The sequence below is a fragment of the Stegostoma tigrinum genome, chromosome 19 (genome assembly GCF_030684315.1).
Source record: "Stegostoma tigrinum isolate sSteTig4 chromosome 19, sSteTig4.hap1, whole genome shotgun sequence".
NCBI lineage: Eukaryota > Metazoa > Chordata > Chondrichthyes > Orectolobiformes > Stegostomatidae > Stegostoma > Stegostoma tigrinum.
The window spans coordinates 58,130,326-58,150,261 of record NC_081372.1 but is presented as its reverse complement, the minus strand read 5'-3'; the positions used below and the strand labels follow the sequence as shown (position 1 = coordinate 58,150,261).

At 44.7% G+C, this 19,936-nt stretch overlaps 1 protein-coding gene across 1 annotated transcript in view; it reads left to right on the top strand.

Annotated features, from left to right (window-relative positions):
• Positions 1–19,936, top strand: part of bmp7b (bone morphogenetic protein 7b) — a 165,497-nt gene that overhangs the window by 134,434 nt on the left and 11,127 nt on the right. Inside the window, exons 4-5 of the mRNA XM_059652876.1 lie at positions 1,547–1,744; positions 18,081–18,157. Of these exons, the coding sequence (XP_059508859.1) occupies positions 1,547–1,744; positions 18,081–18,157 (275 nt within the window). The remainder of the gene's footprint in view (positions 1–1,546; positions 1,745–18,080; positions 18,158–19,936) is intronic.

Below are 19,936 nucleotides of genomic sequence, written 5' to 3'. Positions count from 1 at the left end.
CGCCACCAGGATACATGAACATCAACTAGCCACAAAACGACATGACCCACTATCACTCGTATCCTTACATACAGATAAGGAAGGACACCACTTTGATTGGGACAACACATCCATCCTAGGACAAGCCAAACAGAGACATGCACGAGAATTTCTAGAAGCATGGCATTCCAACTGGAACTCCATCAACAAACACATTGATTTGGAGCCAATCTACCATCCCCTGAGAAAAAGAACAGGAAATGACATCACCAACCCAAGGAAACCTAACCAGATAAATAGAAAGCGGGACATAACACTAGCGCTTCGTCAGAGGCTCACTGATGATGTTACCTAGAATGGTGAAATGTCTGAAAACTAACCTTCCAGCTCAGTGAGCAAACTCACATTCAGAACCTTCTTGACTCTCCTGTCTACCAGCGACTCCAATTTCAAGGAGCTATGAACCTGCACTCCAAGGTCTCTTTGTTCAGCAACCCTCCCCAGGACCTTACCAGTAAGAGTATACCTCCTGCCTTGATTTGCCTTTCCAAAATGCAGCGCCTCACATTTATCTAAATTAAACTTCATCTGCCACTCCTCAGTCCATCAACCCATTTCATCAGGGTCCCATTGTGCTCTGAGGTAACCTTCTTCACTGTCCACTACACCACTGATTTTGATGTCATCAGCAAACTTATTAATCCACCTCCCAGTCATCCCATGGTATGCGCAGTGGCTTTTTGAATAAGTGATTTATTTGCCCCAGTCCCATTTCTTTTCTCCTTCCTGGCCTTCCTCCTGTAGCTGTGTACTTTCTTCTTTTCAATATGTTAGTCTTAATTTCCTTTCAGAAAGAATGTTTCAATTGAACCTGCCGACACCACACCATAAGGCAAAGCTTGCCAGATCCCAATTACTCGCTGGGTCCTGCACTCTTCATTGAACAGTACTGAGTGCTTTGCTAGGTCTTTTCCAAGCCATCCATTTAAGTGGGTGTAGTCCAGACCATTTAAGGTAAAATGGGCATCAGTGAGCCAAATGGGTTTTTATGACAATCAACAATGATTTTGTGGTCACCACTGAACAAGCTTTTAATTCTATATTTGTAAACTGAAGTAATCACCATCTCCAAACCATGATCATATTGAATGGTGAAGGAGGTTCGAAGAGCTGAATGGCCTAGTCCTGCTCCTGTTTTCTGTATTTCTAAACCATGACCCAGGAGTATTCGTCTGAGCCTTTGGATTACTAGTCCAGTGACATTACCAATACATAATTTGTGCATTAATGTTGTTTTGTGAATTAGTATAATTGAATACAGAACACTATGCTACTTTCTACAGTAAAATATCTTTTATTTACCGAAATCATTGTTTTTAATTGAATTTTATTTTCTATTCTTCAGATGTTTGAAACCTATCCAATTGACTTCCATTATAAATTATACTAACTGCTCATTAATTTACATTGTTTTTCATGTAACTCCACAAATAGCAAGACCTTACCTCAAATAAAGGCATATGAAATGGTAAATAAACTAATTTTAACACATTTGTTTTTCCAAAAGGGCAGAGTGTCAATCCCAAGATAGCTGGTCTGGTAGGGAGACTAGGGCCTCAGACTAAACAACCATTCATGGTGGCCTTCTTCAAAGCCACTGAGGTTCACATCCGCAGTGCACGATCAGCAAGTGGTAAACAGAAGAACCAGGGACATTCTCGGTCTTCTAAGAGTCAGGAATCTTTCAGAGCAACCAGCTTGACAGGTAGGCATTCACTGTTCATGCAGTTCTAATGCTAAAATTCAATTCTTACAAGCACAACCTAAAAGGTCTCATTGTAGTGTCATTTCTCCTATTAAACATTTGAATATAAAAAAATCTGTAAAGTGGAGTCTCAGAAAACCAGACAGTTTACTGTAGCTCAAGCCTTGATATAGCTGGCATGTTGGTTGTATTATTAAGACAGTTGTGTGGCACTTCAGAAGGGCATCTAGCTGGCTTCAGTATCTTCAGCCGATGGGCAAAAGTTGTTTTGCAAGATTATGTCTGGATGTGTAACAGCTAGGGTGCTGATTTTCATTATAGGGTCAAGTACACAGAGAAGGGAAAATGCACGACTTCATAAACTTGGTCTTTAAAAATGGACTTCCATATTGGAGTTGTGTAATGGTCTGGATTGGAAGTCCAGCCTGGACAGTAATGTGGAGGCTACCAGATTCTAAGGTGGGCTGGGTAGAAAGCCTGTCCTGGACCTCCAGAGACTGTCCAAAATTAAATTAAAGTAATAAATGTAAATTATCAGATCCGCCTTCATCCACACATTATTCATCCTGATTCATGCCAAAACAAACTACATAAGGCCCTCCACCAATCTTACATGATCCCCATTTGCCTTGTGTTATAGTATACCCCTCTGCACATCCTCTGCGGCCCATCATGCCCGAATACAATACTATGTAACTTGACCCATACTCCCATGGTCACCCATACACCCAGCCAACTTCCACCTGCAACCCTTCGTATGCCAACTCACCTTGTATCTGTGATTAAGCATGCACACAGAAAAAGAATGAAGGTATATTGTTAAAAATGTATTTTGCAGACTGCACTCTATTGAGCAACACACTTCCATTCATAAAAGCACATTTGGACAAATGTTGGGCAGTCCTTGACACCCCTTAACAGGGTGATACTTCTTTAAAAGTCTTGACAGGTTTTACACTTCTTGACAGGTCTAGACAAGCTTGAAACTGTTTGATAGGTCTGAGTGGCTTGACATTTCTTAACAGCTCCTGACAGGTCTTTTTATTGGTTTTTCAGTTCCAACAGGTTTATATGTCTTTCACACATAACTGATGACAATATTAACAAATTCAAAGGGTACGTGAAATCCCCTCCCAAAGAATGCCTGACCCCACGGCCCAAAGCATCCCAAGACACTTCCACTGCAATATCTGTCTTCCAAAAGGGTACTTGACTATTCAAAATGCAGTGAAAAATAAACGGCGGTGAGCTGGTTTATTCTGTACACTCTAGGTTCCATGCAGTGAGTTTACCAAAATGCCATCTAAACGACAGCTGTCTCTGGAAGCTGCACAAGCAAGACACACATGCTGACTCCACTCCCACCCCATGGAAATGGGAAGTGCGCAGTTTAAGGGAAGAATTTGCAATTTTTGATATCCCCCATCAATTTTGCCGCAAAGGAAAGTTTCTCTGCTTTCGCCCAGGTTCTAATCTGGAAAGTGTAAAATCAGAAAATCCTAACTGAAACATTCGAAGTCAGTGAAATCTTTACAAAGATGCTTTACTATGTTTTGAAGACAGCACACTTAAAGAAAGTCATTCAAATTGGATTTTTACCTGCTCAACAAGGTCAGGTACTAAACTTTTATCAGTGACAGAAGGTCACTTTAAATTCCTTCCGCACATAGTTAGTCAGGAGGATTCAGATTAGAACATAGAACATAGAATACTACAGTACAATACAGGGCCTTTGGCCCACGATGTTGTGCCGTACTTTTACCCTAACCTAAGGTCTATCTAACCTCCACCCCTACCTTATAATATCATCCACATGCCTATCTGATAGCCGCTTAAATGCCCCTAATGAGGGCGACTCCACTACACTCTCCAGCAATGCATTCCACGCCCCCACCACTTTCTGAGTGAAGAACCTACCTCTGACATCTTCCCTATATCTACCTCCACTCACTTTAAAACAATGCCCCCTCATAATAGCTGCCTCAACCCTAAGAAAAAGCCTCTGGCTGTCCACCCCATCTATACCTCTGATCATTTTGTACACCTCGATCAAGTCACCTCTCATCCTTTGTTGTTAAGAGATAAGCCCTAGCTCTCTCAGCCTTTCCTCCTAAGACCTTCCTTCCATTCCAGGCAACATCCTGGTAAATCTCCTCTGCACTTTTTCCAACGCTTCCATATCTTTCTTGTAATGAGGCGAGCAGAACTGGACACAATACTCCAGATGTGGCCAAACCAGGCTTTTGTATAGCTGGAGCATAACTTCACGGCTCTTGCACTCAATCCCTCTATTAATGAAAGCTAACACACTGCACACCTTCTTAACAACTCTATCCGCCTGAGTGGCAGCTTTCAGGGAACTGTGGACATGAACCCCAAGATCCCTCTGCTCCTCCACACTGCCAAGAATCTTTCTGTTAAACCTGTATTCTGATTTCAAGTTTGTTCTTACAAAATAAATCACCTCACACTTTTCATGGTTAAACTCCATCTGCCACTTCTCAGCCCAGCTCTGCATCCTATCAATGTCCCTTTGTAACACAGAATGGCCCTCCGCACTGTCCACAACTCAACCCACCTTTGTATCATCCGCGAATTTGCTAATCCACCCTTCCACTCCTTCATCCAGATCATTTACAAAAATCACAAATAGAAGAGGACCCAGAACAGATCCTTGTGGTACACCATTCGTAACTGAGCACCATGTTGAATATTTTCCGTCCACTACCAACCCTTGTCTTCTAAGGGTCAGACAATTCTGAATCCAATCATCTGCCACATTTCCCCCATCCCATGCCTCCCTACTCTCTGATTGAGCCTACCATGGGGAACATTATCAAACGCCTTACTTAAATCCATGTATACCAGATCCACTGTTCTACCTTCATTCACATGTTTGGTCACCTCTTCAAAGACTTCAATAAGGTTTGTGAGGCATGATCTACCCCTCGCAAATCCATGCTATCACGAATCAAACTGTGCCTTTCAAAGTCATCATAAATCCTATCTCTCAGAGTCCTTTCCAATAATTTGCCCACCACTGAACTAAGGCTAACTGTCCTGTAATTTCCGGGGTTATCCCTATTCCCTTTTTTGAACAAGGGAATGACATGTGCTACTCTCCAATCTTCCGTCACTATACCCATGGACAGTGAGGACGAAAAGATTATATGTTTAATTGGCTAATCCACATTATCATATTTGCAACACTGAGTCTTGCCTCCGATGTTGCACCCCCAATCTTTTCCCCAGGCTATAACACTAATTCCCCCATAACTGGCTGTCTCTGGTTCCCTCCTCCAATCTTCAGCCTCTCCTCCAAAATTCTGACCCTCTCCCACACCCAGGCCTGATCTCCAAACTATCTCCAATTCCCCTGATATCACCCCCAGTGCTGACCCCAATCTTGCCCTTCCAGATTCTGGATTCCCACTTTTGGATCTACCTCGAAACCGTAATCCCTGATCTCAATCGCAGACCTGACTCTTGATGTCCCCATAATCCCTGACGCCAATGTTCTCTGAAGTCCTAACCACTAACCTTGCTCTGAATCTTATTCTCCACTCCTTAACAGCTTAACCTTAATCTACCTCTCCAAGCCCTAACATCCTAATTATTGATCCTGATTTTACAACCAAAACTTTGACCCCAATCTCAACCTTTTAGTCGTAACCAATCCCTCCTTCCCCCTACCCACCACCACCAAATGCCTTTGACTCCTGAACTTCCTTTGAAAGTTCTAAGCCTGACCTGTGTACCTCTCCAATCCCTGACCTTAATTTCCATCCACCCAAACCCTGATCCCAATCATCACTGGGTAAACGTCTAAGTCTGATCTCCCATGCTCCTGGACCTTGGCATGACAGGTCATGGAATTCAATTCTAACTGCCTCAAGGCTCCAGACTCACATTATCTCTGTCACAGCATAGGAATTCTCTCGGGAAATGCCTCTACCCTCTCCCTCCCCCCCACCAAATTACCCCCTACTCCACCAGCATACAAACACAACTCCATTAATTATACATACATCCAGAGTTTTAAGTTTTCTTCAAGACAATCATTTGACTGTTATTGAAGTTGGCGTTCAGGGTTATAGAGTCACACAGCATGGAAACAGGCTCTTCCATCCAACTCATCTCCACCAGCCAGACATCCCAACTTTACCTAGACCCATTTGCCAGCATTTAGCCCATATTCCTTATATACCCCATCCAGATGCCTTTTAAATGTTGTAATTTTACCTGCTTCTGCCATTTCCTCATTCTATATACGCACCACCCTCTGCGTGAAAACGTTGTCTCTCAGGTCCTTTTTAAATCCTTCCCCTCTCATCTAGAACCTAAGCCCTCTAGTTTTGGACTCTGCCCACCCTAAGAAAATGATCTGGGCTCCCCAGGTAGTTTTTTTTTGTCCCAATAAAAGGTGGGCATGCTACACTTTGTGAGGCTAGTATTCAAGGAGTCTTGAAACGATAATCTTGGCCTACCTCACCAATGATGTGAAAGTTTAAGTTGATGACCACCTTGGGGATTTTATTGTCTGTCATACTCACTACATGCCCATCCAAACTGATCTCTCATGATAAGCACTTCAACACTGGACATTTCTGATCTTCGGTATGCTGGTGTCTTGTTCTTCCATTTCATGCCTATGGTGTTATGAATGCATCTCATGTGGAACTGATCCAAAAATTTACTATGCCTGGAGTGGGAAATCCATATTTCACAGACATATGGAAGGGTAGGATTTACCACTCTATGTTTGTTACCCTTGCCCCTACACTCCAAGGTTCTGTTTTGTGTGGGTTGGGCCTAGCAGAGCCAATCCATTAGCAATCATTTACACTTTTCATTCGCACTCTACCAGACATTCTGTCTCCTTCTTGGCTTATCAGCAATCTTTGTTTGCCTATCCCGTTTTCTGCCTTATTCTCTGGATACTGTCTCCAAATCCTCTACTCAGTCTCCTCCCTCCTGTCATCAGCATAAATACCACCGCTTGCGTGCTGTATTTAGTTCTGATGAAAAATCACTCGACTCAAAATATCTATTTTTCTCTCTAAAGATCTGTTGAGTTTTTCCAGTACTTTGTTTGCCAGTGTTTGGTCCATACCTCTCTAAACCCTTCCTAAACATATACTCATCCTGATGCCTTTTAAACGTTGTAATTGTACCAGCCTCCACCACTTCCTCTGGCAGCTCATTCCATAAACACACCACCTCTGCATGGTATAAAGTCATTGGTTTGCCCCAAGCAGTCCTACACTAAAACATAAAGATATCATTCTTAGCACCATTCCGTCTGCAGCTGTGTGAGTCCACTTTTCATATCCTTCTCCAATCCTCCTTCTCATCTGTCAGCTCTGCAGACACAACAAGTCATAGAATACCAATTATGCATTAATGTGGACAGCACTTCTCCTTGGACATTGACTAGTTAAAGTCATCGAGTCAAAAAATCTTACAGCACAGAAACAGACTCTTTGACCCAACTTGTCCGTGCTGACCAGGTTTCCTAAACTGAACTAGTCTAATTTGCCTGCATTGAGCCCAAAACCCTCACAACCTTTCCTATTCACGTTCCTGTCCAAATGCCTTTTGATTGCTGCAACTGTACTCATCTCGACCACTTCTTCTGGCAGCTCGTTCCATACAGATACCACCTTCTGTATGAAAAATTTGCCCCAACATTGGCAGCAGCTCTGAAACAATAGTGTGACGATTAGGACTTATCTAATCTAAAGCTATTAATTTGCCTTACATAATTTTTCAATTAGGAATCAATACATGAACATTTTCATTAAAAATATTGACATAACCAAACAGTACAGTCCATAAATGATAATCAAAGCCACCTTACTTCACCAAGAAAAAATTAAAAATTTGAACCATGTCAAGTAAACAGAACAATCAAGTGGAAAATTGATCACCAAAATTGAATTATCAAATTATTTAAATTAACCAGCATCAAATTCAGGATAGGTTGTACTCAAATTGTAACAACAGGAAGTAAGTCTTGTGAACAGGACATGCACAATAAGAACTGAAAGAACTACGGATGCTGTAACTCAGTAACAAAAAGAAGTTGCTGAAAAAGCTCAGCAGACTTTGGCAGCATCTGTGAAGAAAAATTGGAATTAACGTTTCAGGCCTGGTGACAGTTCCTCGGAAGTGATGGTAGTTAGGAATATCCAGAAGGGGTGGGGGAAAGGGAACGATTACGTGAGGATAGAGCTCAACGAGAGAGAAGAACAGTTGTAAAGACAAAGGAATTGATAACAATCTCGCTAGGAAGGTTAATAAGGTGTTAATGGAGACAGTTAGTGGCTAACAATAGGTAGTAATATGGTGGCAGGCTATGTGATAACACAATGTTCAATAACTTTTCTGTCTAGCATATGTCACCCACACTAATTTTCCTGACTTAGACAATTTTACATATTCACCAAGACTAGGAGTGTTTGCTATTTTAATTAAACTGATAAAGATGGCATTGGGTTCCCGCATGCAGCCAAAAGGCAGTAAGACAGTAGCTATCTTTAAGGGTGCACCACTAGAAATAGTTATTATCGCACGAGATTGTTATTTGTCTGCCTTCATCACTTTAACACTGGTAATACAGGTAGTCTACTGATAAACACACAGGAGGCTGGAAGAACGCAGTAGGCCAGGCAGCATCTGGAGGAAAGGAGAAGTCAACATTTTGGGTATTTCCCTTCGGCAGGACCGGATGCGGGGGTAGTGGAGTAGTAGCGATAAATGGATACTGGTAGTAGGTATGACCGCTTGGTCGATGAATCAGGTTGGTGGCTGGAAGGGACGGTTGGAAGGTGGGATGGATGGGAGGAGGTGGGCTGGAAAGGGAGCTGAGGAATGGTGGGAAGGTTATTTGAAATTGGAGTTTTAAGTATTCAGTGAATACTGTTCAGTGCCTACTAAAGTTATTTACATGCGTCAGTGTCTTCAAAAACCATGCAAGATACAATCCCATATGCTTGTGAGATAATGGATTGTGGAATCTGCTTAAATGAACTGGTGGGTTACATCTCATTTATTTGCTTTTGATTTAATCCTTAACTGTATCTGTGTGTCTGGCTTACGTGAATGGGGGCTAGAATCAAAGATTGGGTTAAATCCCAAGCATTATTTAGATCACTCTGTGATCGAACTTTGCTCTGTTAAAGCTACTGTATTATTAATACATATTAAAATCTATTGTTTAAGTTATAGATCTGTTGTTTGGTATTGGCTACTCAATGTCTAGTTAGAAACCACTGGATCAATTTTGAGCATTGTATATTTTAATCTTGCAGTGTTGAGAAAACAAGGACAGAGAAGCTGAGATAGTAGGAACTGCAGATGCTGGAGAATCTTAGATAACAAGGTGTAGAGCTGGATGAACACAGCAGGCCAAGCAGCATCAGAGGAGCAGGAAAGCTGATGTTTTGGGCCTAGACGCTTCTTCATTTTCTTCTTCATCTTCAGAAAATGAAGAGTCTAGGCCCAAAACAACAGCTTTCCTGCTCCTCTGATGCTGCTTGGCCTGCTGTGTTCATCCAGCTCTACACCTTGTTATCACAGAGAAGCTGATTTGACTTGGTTGTCTGTCTCCATGTCGTAACAGCCAGTTTCACTATTCAGTAAAATTGTAATTGATCAACTGCACTTTCTCACATGATTCCCATTTCCTTCAATTTTTCCAATACTTCCTGAGATGGTGAGGAGAGAAATGCCTCTCCAATTTCCAGATTTGGGTTTTGACTGTTTCTTGAATATTTCTCACAATCATGTATTCCTTCAATATTTAGGGTATCCTATTCGTTCTAGACTTTTAGGACAACCGTGCAGAGTTGCACAAGGATGCAGAGTTGCAATGTTCTCCTGTACTGTTTAAAAATTTCAGTGAGAATTCCATCACTCCTGCTGCTTTGATGCTTTTCATTTGTGTGATGTCTTTCACCTCCTTCATAGACATTGCCAGAATTCTGTGTTCAACTTGAACTGGATATTGTGGGATGAAGTTGAAGACTCTATCATAACAATGAATTGTTGAATGAAGACACTCAACAACTAAGCATCTACATTCCACTGTGGTTGAGAATTTCAAATATTCATGGCCTTACAGTGAAGAATTTACTCTTTCTATCTGTCTTAAACAATAAACCCCTTAACCTGATGTATCTAGACTCTCCAAATGAGCAAAACAGTCCCCTAATATCTACCGTCTCAAAGCCAGTCAGAACTTTTAATCTTTCAATGAAATTACCTGTCATTCTTTTAAACGCAGACAACAAAAGAACAATTTACTCAGCATTTCATAGGACAAATGTCTCGTCCTAGGAATCAATCCACAAAAAGTGGTTGCACTGTGTTCTTCTGCTGTTGTATGACGATGGTATTGTGCATGATCAGCACAATAGCTGAAAAAATTGTATGTGGCATTGCTTTTTAAAAGATTTGCTGGGTGCCATGATCTGTTGTTACTTCCATGCTTTGCTGCACCTATGAAAAACTGATTGTTATTTGTGGCTTTGCCTAAGTTAATCAATTGTCTGTTCCACTCTGCATGTGGTTTAGATGAGCTAATTTTAATTGAGTGGAGGTGCCAGTGTTGGGTTGGGGTGGACAATGTCAGAAGTCACACGACATCAGGTTATCGTCCAACAGGTTAATTTGAAATCACAGCCTTTCAGTGCGTAGCGCCTTTGTCAGGTGAAGTCAAATCTGTAGATGTAATTTCAGATAGTTCACTTAAGGAGATCATGAAAAACAGATATTTTCCAAGTAACCAGATTGAGAAATATTAATCTATCAGTTCTATTTATGAGATTAAGTATCATGTGGTACTTTGGATAGATACAATTTCACTTTAATTATTCAAGGTGAAGTAAGATATTTCCTGTCAGGGTGTTACTTGTTAGCCATGGTTCAATGGCTACAAGGCAAATCCCCACCTACAAGCCAAGCAGTTGTGGATTCAAACTGAATTAAAATCTGGGTTGATACTCCACTGTAGTTCTGAGAGAGCACTGCACGTTCAGGGTTGTCACCTCTCAGAAGAAATCTAAACTGAAGCCTTGCCCACTCTGTAGGATCAATACAAATAATCCTAAGGTACTATTTCAAAGAATAGGAGAGTTATCCCTGATGTCATGGACAACACCAGTCTCCCAATCACCTAAACAGGTTAGCTGAGTGTTTTCACGTAGTTGTTTGTGGATGCTTGTGTACAAATTGGCACTCATGTTTCCTACATTATAACAATGACCACACTTCAGAGTACTTTACCAGCTGAAAATCACCTTAGGATATCCTGGGATTGCAAAAGGCCTAGTGGAAATGCAAGTTTTTTCTCCTTTTCTCTCTGCCCTCTAACCTCACGAGGTTGATGAGAAATAATTAGCTGTTTTCTATTTGAGACCTGTGGGTACCTTTGAATATTTGACACAAAACCTTAGAGGAGATAAGTGAGGCAGAAAACAAAAATGCTGGAGATCACGGGGATGGGGGGCGGTCAGATCGCATCAATGGAGAGAAAGCAAGCTAATGCTTTGAGTCTAGATGACGCTTCATCAGCACTGAAGTATGGAGAAGACAGCATTTATGCGATAGTTTAGGGGTTGGGAAGTGTGGAGTAGTGAGTGTAGGGGGAGGAAAGGTGGTGATAGTTCAGATTAAATGATCAGAATGTGAGAATGGCAGAACAATGGTATGTCTCCAGCCAGATTTGAGAGGACAGACAGTCCTACTGGAGTGGGCAGGGTGGGGGCTGGGGAAAGACATGATAACAGAATGCAACAAACTAAAGGAAAGGGAAGAAATAGGAGTTGGTTCACAAGTTGAAGGTGTTGAACTCCACATTAAGTGCAGAAAGCTGTAAAGTGCCTCATCTGAAGATATCAGTGATAATGGGAACTGCAGATGCTGGAGAATACAAGATAACAAAGTATGAAGCTGGATGAACACAGCAGGCCAAACAGCATCTCAGGAGCAGAAAAGCTGACGTTTCGGGCCGAGACCCTTCATCAGAGAGGGGGATGGGGAGAGGGAACTGGAATAAATAGGGAGAGAGGGGGAGGCGGACCGAAGATGGAGAGAAAAGATAGGTGGAGAGTAGAGTATAGGTGGGGTGGTAGGGAGGGGATAGGTCAGTCCAGGGAAGACGGACAGGTCAAGGAGGTAGGATGAGGTGGTAGGTAGGAAATGGAGGTGCGGCTTGAGGTGGGAGGAAGGGATGGGTGAGAGGAAGAACAGGTTTGGGAGGCAGAGACAGGCTGGCCTGGTTTTGGGATGCAGTGGGGGGAGGGGACGAGCTGGACTGGTTAAGTGATGCAGTGGGGGAAGGGGGAGTGGAAGAACTGAGCTGGTTTTGGGCTGCAGTGGGGGAAGGGGAGATTTTGAAGCTGGTTAAGTCCACATTGATACCATTGGGCTGCAGCGTTCCCAAGTGGAATATGAGTTGCTGTTCTTGCAACCTTTGGGTGGCATCATTGTGGCACTGCAGGAGGCCCATGATGGACATGTTGTCTGAGGAATGGGAGGGGGAGCTGAAATGGTTCGTGACTGCGAGGTGCAGCTGTTTGTTGCGAACCGAGCGGAGGTGTTCTGCAAAGCGGTCCCCAAGCCTCTGCTTGGTTTCCCCAATGTAGAGGAAGCCACACCAGGTACAATGGATACAATATACCACATTGGCAGATGTGCAGGTGAATATCTGTTTGATATGGAAGGTCATCCTGGGGCCTGGGATAGGGGTGAGTGAGGAGGTGTGGGGGCAAGTGTAGCACTTCCTGCAGTTGCAGGGGAAGGTGCTGGGTGTGGTGGGGTTGGAGAGGAGTGTGGAGCGGACAAGGGAGTCGCAGAGAGAGTGGTCTCTCCGGAAGGCAGACAAGGGTGGGGATGGCAAAATAGCTTGGGTGGTGGGGTTGGATTGTTGATGGCGAAAGTGTTGGAGGAAGATACGTTGTATCCGGAGGTTGGTGGGGTGGTAAGTGAGAACGAGGGGGATCCTCTGGGGGCAGTTGTGGTGGGGGCGGAGTGTGAGGGATGTGTTGCGGGAAATGCGGGAGACGCGGTCAAGGGCGTTCTCAACCACTGTGGGGGGAAAGTTGCGGTCCTTGAAGAACGTGGACATCTAGGATGTGCGGGAGTGGAATGCCTCATCCTGGGAGCAGATGTGGCGGAGGCGGAGGAATTGGGAATAGGGGGTGGAATTTTTGCAGGAGGGTGGGTGGGAGGAGGTGTATTCTAGGTAGCTGTGGGAGTCAGTGGGCTTGAAATGGACATCAGTTTCTAGCTGGTTACCTGAGATGGAGACAGAGAGGTCCAGGAAGGTGAGGGATGTGTTGGAGATGGCCCAGGTGAACTTGAGGTTGGGGTGGAAGGTGTTGGTGAAGTGGATGAACTATTCGTGCTCCTCTGGGGAGCAAGAGGTGGCGCCAATACAGTCATCAATGTAACGGAGGAAGAGGTGGGGTTTGGGGCCTGTGTAGGTGCGGAAGAGGGACTGTTCCACGTAACCTACAAAGAGGCAGGCATAGCTTGGGCCCATGCGGGTACCCATGGCCACCGCCTTTGTCTGTAGGAAGCGGGAGGAATTGAAAGAGAAGTTGTTGAGGGTGAGGATGAGTTTGGCTAGGCGGATGAGGGTGTCGGTGGAGGGGGATTGGTCGAGCCTACAGGACAGGAAGCGGAGGGCCTTTAGGCCATTTGCATGAGGAATACAGGTGTATAGGGACTGGACGTCCGTAGAGAAAATGAGGTGTTGGGGGCCAGGGAATTGTAAGTCCTGGAGGAGGTGGAGGGCGCGGGTGGTGTCACGGACGTAGGTAGGGAGTTCCTGGACCAAAGGGGAGAAAATGGAGTCCAGATAGGTGGAGATGAGTTCGGTGGGGCAGGAAGAGGCTGAGACAATGGGTCAACCAGGGCAGGCAGGTTTGTGGATTTTGGGAAGGAGATAGAAACGGGCCGTGCAGGATTGGGGAACAATGAGGGTGGAGGCTGTGGGTGGGAGATCCCCTGAGGTGATGAGGTCATGGATGGTGTTGGAGATGATGGTCGAAGATGGAGATCATCGTTCTCACATACCACCCCACCAACCTCCGGATACAAAGAATCATCCTCCGACACTTCCGCCATCTAAAATTCAACCCCACCACCCAAGCTATTTTTCCATCCCCACCCTTGTCTGCCTTCCGGAGAGACCACTCTCTCCACGTCTCCCTTGTCCGTTCCACACTCCCCTCCAACCCCACCACACCTGGCACCTTCCCTGCAACTGCAGGAAGTGCTACACTTGCCCCCACACCTTCTCCCTCACCCCTATACCAGGCCCCAAAATGACCTTCCATATCAAGCAGACGTTCACCTGCACATCTGCTAATGTGGTATATTGTATCCATTGTACCCGGTGTGGCTTCCTCTACATTGGGGAAACCAAGCGGAGGCTTGGGGACCACTTTGCAGAACACCTCCGCTCGGTTCGCAACAAACAGCTGCACCTCGCAGTCGCGAACCATTTCAGCTCCCCCTCCCATTCCTCAGACAACATGTCCATCATGGGCCTCCTGCAGTGCCACAATGATGCCACCCGAAGGTTGCAAGAACAGCAACTCATATTTCGCTTGGGAACGCTGCAGCCCAATGGTATCAATGTGGACTTCACCAGCTTCAAAATCTCCCCTTCCCCCACTGCATCCCAAAACAAGCTCAATTCTTCCCCTCCCCCCACTGCATCACTTAACCAGTCCAGCTCGTCCCCTCCCCCCACTGCATCCCAAAACCAGCCCAGCCTGTCTTCTTCCCTAACCTGTTCTTCCTCTCACCCACCCCTTCCTCCCACCTCAAGCCGCACCTCCATTTCCTACCTACCACCTCATCCCGCCTCCTTGACCTGTCCATCTTCCCTGGACTGACCTATCCCCTCCCTACCTCCTCACCTGCACTCTCCTCTCTACCTATCTTGCATTCTCTCCATCTTCGGTCCGCCTCCCCCTCTCTCCCTATTTATTCCAGTTCCCTCTCCCCATCCCCCTCTCTGATGAAGGGTCTCGGCCCGAAACGTCAGCTTTTGTGCTCCTGAGATGCTGTTTGGCCTGCTGTGTTCATCCAGCTCCATACTTTGTCATCTGAAGATATGTTGTTCGTCCAGTTTGGGATCCACGATTAAGGCTTCGCTCTGCAGCAACTTCAACTCACCATATTTCAAAGCTGCACCAGTGCCCAGGTTCACCTCGTCCTTTGTCTCATTCATCACCTCAACAAAACACTTTTTGTCTTTCTTACAGACATAATAACACACAAACTCCAGCAGGTTATGGGCTCCAACATCCAGACTGTCCCTTAGCATCCTTCCCTTTCCAGCCCTCAAATGCCATCATTTTCTGTACATCTGAGACCACTTGACCCCAATCGCAACCCCAACCCCAGCCCCTTATGTGCTTTCACCATACCTCCAGACCTTTCCCTCTGAGGCTGAACAGACTGTCCTTGGAAAAGGACTCAGCTTCATACCCTCACACCCCTACCTTAATGAATTTCGGGCTTGTCATGATGTTGAACAGGTTTTCTGCTGCCTCCATCCCCAAGCTCACTTCTTCAGGCAGGAACTCCCCCCACCCGTTCCACTGATCCCTTCACCCAACTCCAGTATTCACCGTCCACTTGGTTCCCTTCGCCAGCCTCTACCTGCCCTTGATCTCTTCATTGAAAACTGCCGTGACATCAGCCATCTCAATTTCTCTGTTCCTCTCACCCACTCTAACCTATCCCCTTCTGAAATTGCCACACTTCACTCTCTTAGGTTTAACCCTATCTTTGTTATCATACTGGCCAACAAAGGTGGTGCTGTTGTAGTCTGACACACTGAAATTTACCTTGTGGAGGCTTAACACCAGCTCTTAGACACTTCTTCCTACCGCCCACTGGTCCATGACCCCTCATCTGAACATCATGCCATTGTTGTCAGGACTGTTACTGACTTCAATACCTCCTGAGGTCTTCCCCCCACTGCTTCCAACCTGATGGTCTCCCAAGCCTGGACAGCCTGCTTCTACCTCCTTCCCAAAATCCACAAACCAGACTGCCCCGGTAGGCCCATCGTATCAATCCACTGAGCTCATTTCCTCCTACCTTGACTTCATCCTCTCTCCACCTGTCCAGATCCTGCCCACCTACATCCACAATTCCTCTGATGCCTTCCACCATATTGATAATTTCCAGGTGCCTGCCTCCTCTTCACTATGGATGTCCAATCCCTCTATACTTTCATTCCTCATCAGGATGGTCTGCGAGCTCTCAGTTTCTTCCACAACCAGAGGCCTGGAAAATCCCCATCCATCACCACTCTCCTCCACCAGGCTGAGCTTGTTCTCTCACTAAACAATTTCTCCCTTAATTTATCTCATTTCTGCCAAGTCAAAGGGGTGGCTATGGGCATCCAAATGAGTCCCAGCTATGCCTGTCTCTTTATGGGGTGTACAGAATGATCCTTGTTTTCAGTCTCACACTGGCGCCCTCCCACAACTCTTTTATCGCTACATCAATGACTACTTTGGTGCCACTGCATGCTCCTGCCAGGGCCTTGAAAAATTTGTTCACTTTGTCTTCAATTTCCACCCCTCTATAACTTTCACATCGTCCATTTTCGACACTTCCCTTCCTTTGCCCTTATGGTCTTATGGTCTTTGCTTAACCTCACTGCCTCCATTTCAGTGAATAAACTGTCCACTGTCTTCCACTACAAAGCCACTGATTCCCATAGCTACCTCCACCACAGCGTGTCACATCACACGTCCTGCAACAACTCCACCCCATTTTCCCAGCTCCTTCACCTACATCACATCTGTTTGGATGATGCCACCTTCCAAAACAGCGCTGCTGACATGGCTTGTTTCTTCTATAACTGTGGTTTCCCACCCACTGTGGTTGACAGGGCCCTCAACCACATCCAAACTATCAGCCATGCTTCTGCCCTTGCCCCCTTCCATCATTTACAACAGCATGATCAGGTACCCCTTGTCCTCACTTTTCATCCTACCAGCCTCCACATTCAGAGGATCATTCTCTGCCATTTCAGACAACTCTAGCAGAATGTCACCATCAAATACATCTTCCATCATTTCCCTTGTCTGCATTTTGCAGGGATCACTCCCTCCGGGACATCCTAGTCCACTCCACAACCATCAACACCAGTCCCCCATCCCAAGACACCTTCCTATGTAAGCGCTAAAGGTGCCCCTGCCCCTTAACCTCCTCCCTGCTCACCATTTCACCTGCACCTCCTCCAGTCTTGTTTGCTGCACCCAATATGGCCTCTTGGAGAAACCAAACACAGACTGGGCGACCACTTTGTGAAACACCTCTGATCTGTGCACAAGCATGAGTCCGCAGTCAGTCATTTTAACACGGCATCCTGCTCGCATGCCCACGTCAGTCCTTGACATGCTGCAGTGTTCCAGTGAATCACAGCACAAACTGGAGGAACAACATCTTATGCTCAGACTAAACTCTTTATTGCCTTCTGCACTTAATATCGAGTTTAACACCTTCAAATTGTAAGCTAACTCCCACTTCTTCCCTTTCCCTTAGCTTCTTACATTATGTTTTTTTTTATGTTTAATTATGTTTCTTTTGCCCAGGATGGAACAGTTAGTTACCAGGGGCCATGGGTTTAAGGTGCGAGGGGCAAGGTTTAAAGGTGATGTACGAGGCAAGTTTTTTTACACAGAGGGTGGTGGGTGCCTGGAACTCACTGCTGGGGGAGGTCGTGGAAGCAGATACGAGTGGCTTTTAAAGGGTGTCTTGACAAATATATGAATAGGATGGGAATAGAGGGATACAGTCCCCAGAAGGTAGGGGGCTTTAGTTGTGATGGGCAGCATGTTGGTGCAGGCTTGGAGGGACGAAGGATCTGTTCCTGTACTGTAATTTTCTTTGTTCTTTGTTATCATGTTTTCTCACCCCTCGCTCCTGCGCACCCCCCACCAGTGGGACTGTCTGTCCTTTCCAGTCTGGCAGTTGGACGCACCATTGTTCTGCCATTCCCACATTCTGATCACTTAATCTGAACTATCAAAATCTTTTCTCCACCAGTACCCACCCCCCAAACTATAGCATAAATGCTGTCTCCTCCACACTTCACCAGCTCTGACGAAGAGTCATCTAGACTCGAAATGTTAGCTTGCTGACTCTCCATTGCATGCTGTCTGATCCGCTGTGGTCTCCAGCATTTATTTTCAGCACAGATTCCAGCATCTGCAGTAATTTGTTCCTACATAGTTAAAGCAGAGCTCATCCTGATACCTAATTGTTAATGGCCTCTATCCTTTCTTATTAATAGAGAACGGTAGCAGTGACCAACGGCAAGCCTGCATGAAGCATGAGCTGTATGTCAGCTTTCGTGACCTAGGATGGCAGGTAACTCCGAAATATAAAGAACTCTTTAAAACATTTTTGTGTTTCCATCCAAAATCATTTCAGATGTAAGTTTCCAATTTGTGTAGTTTCTTTCTTTTGATTTATTATTGTTTCACAGTCATCTTCTAGCCAGAACAAGTCTTATAAAGAATAAACTCTTCCACAACCTGCATGTTAGAGAGTTAAAGAGATAGTAGGAACTGCAGGTTCTGGAGAAGCTAGAGATAACAAGGTGTAGAGCTGGATGAACACAACAGGCCAAGCAACATCAGAGGAGCAGGAAAGCTGACATTTCGGGCCTAGACCCTTCTTCCTATATAGACATTGTCACGGTTGGGGCCAAATTGGGAAGGCCTGAATGTAGTCCATTGGAGAAGGGTCTAGGCCCAAAACATCAGCCTTCCTGCTCTTCAGATGCTGCTTGGCCTGCTGTGTTCATCCAGCTCTACACCTTGTTATCTCAGATTCTCCAGCATCTGCAGTTCCTACTATCTCTGAAACAATTTTAACCCCACTGTGAAGCCTCTTCTAAGGATGCCTTCCCTGAAGAAATTACCCTATTCTTCCCCCAGAAAAATCACAGGGGGTCCCTCTCCCACTGCAATTCTCTCATAATCTCTTCGGCCTTGAAACTGCTCGACCACGTCCTGAAGCAAACCAGGTACTACAGCCACATCATCTTTCTTAGTACCTGCCTACGGAACCAGATCATCCCCAGTGAACTACAGTCCAAATTCAGGCCTTCCCAATTTGGTCCCAACCGTGACAATGTCTAAATAGGAAGAAGGGTCTAGGCCCAAAACGTCAGCCTTCTTGCTCCTCTGATGCCGCTTGGCCTGCTGTGTTCATCCAGCTCTACATTTTTTTATCTCTTTATTAGAGAGTTAAAGCATCTTTCATTTGGGGCTAGCCAACCAACTCCTTGAGAAATTTCCATCCACTCTCAGATATTCATTATAAATTATAAATTCTCACTGAGATTAGTTAACATTCTTTAGTTAACATTCCTCTCATGCCTGGTTGTGATGGGCTTTATTGTGCAAACATGCAGATTAACTTCAATGTGAGACCTTAACTAAATTAGGATTTAGAATCCCATTCAGACTTTTGCAGCTACATTGTAATATTCAACATCAGTAGTCAGCTTAGCTTCATTGGTAACACTTTTAATGAATCTGTAGGTTGAATTTGAAGTGCCGCTTCAGGACTTCAGCAAGCTATGACACTCTAGTACAACTCTGAGAGAAATCTAAGGTGCTGTTCTCCTATTAGAAATCACATTTAAAAATAGATACAACGGCATTTGGGGTGAAGCTACTCAACTTTTTAAAATAATTTCTGCTGGTAATGTATTTAAATGAAAAAAATACAAAAAAATTTAAAAATATGCAACATAAATGTCCTACAGAATCAATGCCTAAATATTTGAAACTAAATGTTGTAGAGACCTTCAGTGTTTCCAGTATATCAATAATAAGCTGACGACATAGGGCTGGTGGAATCCTCATTAATTTAACATGTTAGATGTCAGCAAGATAAGTGCAATGTCCTTAACCAGTTCACAGAATCGATGACGGAAACTGGTAGGACTGCCCTTCATTATATATTGGGAGTGGGAAGGTCACTTCTTTCATAGCTAACACCACATACAGTTGCTCTTTCCTCTACTTCAATAAAGCAAACTAATTGTTCATGCTTTATTTAAAATTCTGTAATCTTAGTTTGCTTATAACCAGTCTCTAACTATAAAATATGCTGCTATGTAAAACTTGTGGGACC